Source organism: Vigna umbellata, chromosome 4 (assembly GCF_029865625.1).
Source record: "Vigna umbellata cultivar VRB3 chromosome 4, Vumbellata_1.0, whole genome shotgun sequence".
Classification (NCBI taxonomy): domain Eukaryota; kingdom Viridiplantae; phylum Streptophyta; class Magnoliopsida; order Fabales; family Fabaceae; genus Vigna; species Vigna umbellata.
Window position 1 is genome coordinate 71,211,312 of NC_142168.1, and position 7,149 is coordinate 71,218,460.

The window sequence follows — 7,149 nt, forward strand, 5'->3', positions numbered from 1 at the left end:
TTCTTTGGTTTTCTCTTTATTATTTGTATATTACTAACCATTCCTATGTTTCATAAAGAATTAACTTAATAAAAATCAATTTCATATTCATTAAGAAACGATTTTAAATTAGTTTTATTCTTCTAATTTATTGATTACTAACTTAATAATACTAAAAATAATATAGTTAAATAGTATTAATTTAATTTAATAGTATGAACATTAACATATCAAATAGCAAGGATGAAAAGATAGAATCTTCTCGGCTAAACAAAATAATGGCTGGATCTTGCTAGCCATTTCGTGGCTTCGTCTTGTGCTGTTTTCAAAAAGGAAAGATGTGACACCCAAAACGTTTAAAGTAAGCAAAACAACCGATTAAGATGCAAATCAAATCCAACATCCAAATTTAAGCGAAAAAATTCATCCAAAACAATTGAGATTGCACAATATTTCAGGGGCTAAACAAATGTTTAAAAATTTATCAATATTCTCAATAAACCGTTAGCTATATTTGTGTCAATATATCTTCTTTTAAAACCCATGTAAGTAAACAAGATAGAATATTCATTTCTCTATCTATAGCATCACGTCCATCTTTACACAGTTCTATTTAACAGACATCATTGTATCATGTAATTGTGCTCTTCCGCTTTCTTCATTGATACCATTTGAGTGACTGAGCCAATAGGCTTCTATAGTGGAGAGCTCCAGAGCAGAAAGCTATAATAATAATGCCATAAAGACCAACGAACAGAAATCCTAAAAGAAAAATTCGGAGCCATGTGCCTGAAAAACAGATAAACAAGCTCAGTTAGAACAAAATATACATAAGCATACGCAAGACTTTATAGTTATGATTTTCAATATTTCCGCCATCTGCATAAACTCAATATGGTAATATTAAACTAAAATGACAGCATGCACATCTTAGTTTCAATGCCTTCAAATGAATGCATTAATGACAATAATTGTTGAGGAGACAACAAATCCCAAAGAAAAGTGGCCAGTTATGCTAACACTCAAAGGGAGATATAGTTTTGTAATCTTATAGCTATTGGAGCTGTCAGGATGGATTATTACAACAGAAATATAAAAACCAGCAAGTAAAAACGTACAATTGACATATTAGTGGATGGCTCCAAGGAACAATGGTGTTTTTACTAACGGACTTCTTAGGTTCTTCAGGTTCTTCCAAACAATTTGTTAATATAAATTGTGTTGTTTTTTCCTGAAATTTACTTTCTGTGGAATTAGTGACCCTTTAAAATTCCATCTAGAGTTCACCAATCAAGTTCCTCCCTTTTAAATTAAGTTCAATAAGAGATCAATAATCACCATACAAAAGTAGCAGGATCCGGAAGCATGCCGTCGTTCACCACCATCCCAACCCAACTGATCCACCCATGTCAGCATCAGTTATTGCATCACATAAGCCAAATAATCTAGAAACACCCAAATAAATACTTCACCACACCCTGCTTATAAACATCAAGGTAGTCCCTTCTCTTCAACCAGTCAGCACCCTAAAAGCGGACCTCAAATGCATGTTACTGATTTTACTTTGAAGTTTATAAGCAACATGATCATTGCAGACAGCACAATTCAACATAATATATTTAAGGCTTAATTACCTACTTAGTCCCCATGTTCGGAGGTAATTTGCTGTTTAGTACCCGGTTTTAAAAATGTAGGCATTTGATACCTATGTTTTGAAATTTGTATCAATTGAATCCTACTCACTTAACGCCGTTATAAATCTAACGTTTTTTCTGACTGTGTATGTGATTTGTGGACGAGCGGTTATGGACGAGCGTTCGCTTCGTTGGACGAGCGTCCTCTTCTGCCTGACTGGGCGTTCGCTTCGCTGGACGAGCGTCCTCTTCTGCCTGACTGGGCGTTCGCTTCGCTGGACGAGCGTCCTCTTCTGCCTCGCTGGACGAGCGTCCTCTTCGCTGGACGATCGTCCTCGTCGCTCGTCCACAAACGCTCGTCCACAAATCACATACACAGTCAGAAAAACGTTAGATTTATAACGGCGTTAAGTGGGTAGGATTCAATTGATACAAATTTCAAAACATAGGTATCAAATGCCTACATTTTTAAAACCGGGTACTAAACAGCAAATTACCTCCGAACATGGGGACTAAGTAGGTAATTAAGCCAATATTTAATAACTCCATACTTAAATGAAAAATTTAGAGTTATAGACCTCTTCAAATGTCAAATCTATGGTTGTTTGAATGCTTGTCTCCTCACATTAAAACCAGATTCATATAATTCTTAAGAGATGGCAACGAAAAAAAGACATACAAATGGAACACCTCATAAATATTCCATTACCCTGCAACTATTTATATGTGATAAAACTAGACCTTTTCAAAGCCTTCTTAAAATGAGAATACGGAAGAATTAATGACTGTAGATAAAAATTGTGCTAGTATATTAACATTTTCTTTTGTAGGGACAAAAACAAATTGCCCTGAATCAAACCATCTTTTTATTTAAATTAAATTAAAATATGCCTCTAATTATCCATGACAGTAGAACGGAAAGGAAATAGACTTTAAAACCCAATATATTAAAAATAAAAAAGAAAACTGGGCTATTTCATAAGCATAAGACCAATTACACCAGAGATCAAGCTCCTTATTTTCAAATGAATTGAATATTAAGCGAAGCCTGGGTGATATATTAACCATGTTTTAACATGCATACCACGAAAATGATTCAGAATGAACAACATTCAATAAAGAATAACAATTATAATCAACGTAAATATACCTTTCCAGTCCCCTCGCCCCTTTCCAGTTCCCCCGCCCTGTGTAACACTAGTCTAAGCTAAGAAACACTTCAAAATAGTTACCAACTTTCGTACCCGTATAGGGTCTTCACTAAAGTTTCCTTGGTGTTTGATTGAAAGGAAATGGAGGGATAGGGTTAAAATCCCACACCGATCAATTTTAGCATCTCTCCAGAATTGGGGAACTTGGAGGGGATAGAAAGTATTACGCTAATTGAACTAAATTACCCTTAATTATTTAACTATTCCATGTACATGGTAGTAAACTCGTTTATTTCCCCTCCCTTCAATGACCTTTCCCTTGTGAACAAGACAATGTGTCCCTTGCATTATAATTCCCCCAGTCTCCTCAACTGAACTAAAAGTGCATTTGAGTACTGCCAAGTGTATCTTACGTTTATTTTAAATTCAATTTTAAACTTTTATACACACAAATGAGAACATCACAATACTTAAATCATTTATAGCATTCTATCCCGTCTACAATAACTTGTGTCAATTTTAAAACGAATAAATTCCCTCTCACGTTTTAAGATTTATTTTTCATGTTACTAGTATATATTGTATTTTAGCCATGCTTCTTAAAATTTTAAAAAATTGTTGCATCCCCGTGTCCACTGGGTATCACATCTGTGTCACCTGGTATCAAGTCTGTTCTAAGTTTCTAATTATGTTCTGATTCTTGGATCATGTATCAAACAAAACATAATTGAGAGCCACCACTTAGATTTCCTATTTTCAGGCCATGAAATTTGTCCATCCTACTTCAGAATGCCACAGGTATATAACAAACTTCATATCACAAATATAAAGAAGAAACATACTCAAACTATCATCGATGGAATGAGATTCAGAGAGGAATACCACAATATGCAGTAAGGGGGGTCTCGGTGTCCTAATCCTAATGGCAGCAATCAAAATATCGAATAACCTTGAGCTTCAGTTCACAATATCTGAAGCTCTCATTTTGACTGGTTCAGTAGTATGTTAGTCTATGACGTGCTTTGTTTTGCATGTGAACTTATAGCCTTGGACAAACTTCTCCACAAAGATTTTAGAAGAAAAAAATAAGAAAAAAAATGAGTTTATCCATAAGTTAAAATTAGCTTATGCAAGTTAAAATTAAAATTTAAAGAAATCATATAAGAGAACTTTAAATTAGCTTATGCATAACCTAATTTTATGTTCCGGAGCAAGTTTAATTCCCTTTTTTTTTCTTAGAAACCTAACGGAGATGTTTGTCCAAACAATACATTTAACCAACTAGAGGCATAAAATTCACACACAAACTGAGTATCGAAACAAACAGAGCAAGCATACCAGCAACCCATTATCTACCATCACAAACAACTAAAAGTATCCAACTAAAAGGTACACACTGAACAGCATTCGTTCACAAGATTAATCAACCAGTGAATACAAATAAAACAAAATGATGATCAGGAACATCCTTTTATAAAAATATATATTTACATCTTTCAGTAAAAATAACACTAATAATACCCACTTGAGACTAGAAAAAGGCGGCATATGAATTTGATTTCAGTATGCCCGCACAATCATGTAATGAAACAAAATTTTCCAAGCCTCCACTTTGATCTTCAAGAGCAAAACAACAACTAGATTTCACCCAACAAACAATTCCAAACCAAATTCAAATCTCTCACAATTCCCAAGCCTCACTCAACAATCCTAAGAATTAGCATCACATTGAATAGCATACCCAAACGATAATCACGAAGATTTCAACATACCAATCAATCCGCCTTAGAATTACACGCCAAGTTCCGTCTCTCAGCCCTGGCCATATCATACTCAAACTCCAACACATTACTAATATGAGAAGTGTCCTTCACATAGAGCCTTCTCCCAAACCCGCTCTCTTCGATAAGAGGAAAGTAAGGGTGCAAAACGGAGTTAACAACCCAGAACCAAACCGCGCCGAGAAAAACCCCCAGCACGGTTCCGGCGAGGACCTGAGCAACAGTGTGGTAACCGAGGTAGACGCGAGAGTACATGGTGAGGAGCGCGAGGGACCACGTGAGGAGGTGGAGGAAAGGGTTGTCGCGCACGTGCCAGAAGGTGAGACCTTTGAGGGAGAGAAGAGTGAGATAAGTGGCGAAGAAGAACATGTACTGGCAGTGGCTGGAGGGCCAGCCGTGTGAGTCGCACATCTCCAGGAGTGCGCAGGTGGCGGGCCGTGCCTGCTGGACGGAGGTCTTGATTACTTCGTTGATGAACTGCGACAAGATGAGGCCGAGCGCGAAGAACATGCCTTGGAGCTCGCGGCGGAAGAGGAAGTGGGAGACGAAGCCGCCGAAGGAGATGAAGACGGGGACGAGGGAAATCCACGCCAGGAAGTGCCCTACGCGGTCGCCCTTCTGGTAGCGCACGTGCGTCAACGTCACGGCCTTCAGTGGCGGCGTCATGGTAGATCTGAAGCGGAAGACTGTGAGATGGGTTTTCGAGTTTCGGTTTGGGTTTGGGTTTGAAGTGATTGACTGTGAGTGTGTGCGTGCGTCTGTGCTCGTTTGAGTCCTTTTCTTTTTTTCGTTTATTAAAAGCAATAATAAATTTTAGATTAGTTTTAGGATAATTCTATATAAATTTTAGACAAGATTAAAGTTTTTAATGAATTCTGGAATGTTCAACTAGATTTATTAAATTTATATAATATAAGTATTAAATATTTTATATTTTTTAATTTAATTTTTGTTGTTTAATTTTCTAGTATCATGTAAATGTTACTTTGTTTAGTTAGTTGTTGTCATATTTTATTTTAAAATTTATCATCTAATTATCACTTATATGACTGTTTCTGCTCAATGAGACCGGGGAAACTCCTACGTTCGTCAAGAAACACTCACTCCACTCCTGCGTTCGGTTCTCCTTCTCTTCACTTCTTGCGCTCAGTTCTCCTTCTCTTTACTCTTTACGCTCGTCCTTAGTCAATAGAAGAGTGTTGACCTGCAGCAAACACTCCGACGCTCAAGTCAGAATAGGCTATCGCAAGTCTATAGATATGAAAATGAACAGAACATTTACCTTCCCCTTTGACTTCTATTTATACAATTACAGGGAATATTATTCATTAATTTACCTTTTAATGGTTTTCAATGCTCACTTTAAATACTCGACAAGGACCGTTACCTCATTAACCACGCATTCATGAGCATTTAACGGTTGTCTGCAATCTCCTTTGCTCGTGCTTGCCCGATCGGTTATGTTATCAAACACCCGATCGATGGCCTACCCTCGGTAGCCACACAAGCTGCGGTCGGTTTCTCCCACTCAGTAGTAACTCAATCCGTGGTCGGTTGCTTACCCTTGATAGTAACCCAGTCCACGATCGGTTGTCTACCCTCGGTAGTAACAATGACTATTTTAATTATTAATTTCAACTACATTACAATTCAATGTCAATACATTCATAACTTTGCAAGTAATATTTTTATTAGAAAATCGTCAACCAACTTTATTTACAAAGAATTTGGTAAAAAAAAATTCAAAATGGTTGGAGTCCTTCGAAAATATCGTCACATAGATCAATTGTAAGAATCTAGAAAATAGGTATTAGAGTAGATAGGTATATTAAAATAATAAGACCAAATATTTTATTATAAAATAATCTTATAATATAAATAGAAATTTATAAAGCTCGTCTCATTATCTAAAATATCTTTTATCTCTCTAAAACATTATCTCTTCTCTTTCTCTCACATCTCTTTAACTTTTCTCATACTTGGATCATCGATTCAACAATCAAGAAGTGCCAAAACGATCCCTAAGTCAAGGGATACTTATTTGTCTGATCAAATTTTTGATTATAGAAAGTAAGTTTCATTCCTTTTTTCTTAGTTTTCCCCTAAATCTATGATCATGCAAAGAATCAATTTTTGCATGTGAAAAGAGTTTCCCTTCCATGATTCTTAGCTCTAATTAGGTTATAAGGTTTGTTTCCTATCACAAATCGGTGATTTGTAGGTTATTATAGAGTTCCTTGCAGTGCAAACTTCGGTTGGGTTATTTTCTATAACTGTGCAAATTTGATAGAGGTAACGGAAGTTAGATATTTTATTTTTAATTTAAGTATGTAGTATAAGTTAATTGTATGTGAATTCTAAATTGTTTTGATGAAAAATGTTATTGTGTTTTAGGGAGGATGGTAGCAAAGTGGTAAAATTGATGTTTTGTATGATGATGGATGTGTATAAATTGATGAATGTGTTTGTATGTGTGTGAAATGTTGGTTTTGCACTATTAAAGTGATTTGTGTTGATTGAATTGTTGAAAGAAAAGGGTAACTTTGGTTGTAGAGTATTTTGATCTAGAAATGAGTTCTTGAGTAAGGAAATGGTAAGAAATGG

At 35.9% G+C, this 7,149-nt stretch overlaps 1 protein-coding gene across 1 annotated transcript; it reads right to left on the minus strand.

Annotated features, from left to right (window-relative positions):
• Positions 1–431: 431 nt before the first annotated feature.
• On the minus strand, positions 432–5,312 carry LOC124848742 (lipid phosphate phosphatase gamma). Its single transcript, XM_047326511.2, has 2 exons — positions 4,537–5,312; positions 432–768 (listed from the first exon to the last, which is right to left on the minus strand). Exon 1 carries the CDS (start codon positions 5,209–5,211, stop codon positions 4,540–4,542), a length of 672 nt encoding a protein of 223 aa, XP_047182467.1. The 5' UTR covers positions 5,212–5,312; the 3' UTR covers positions 432–768; positions 4,537–4,539.
• Between the last annotated feature and the right edge of the window lie 1,837 nt (positions 5,313–7,149).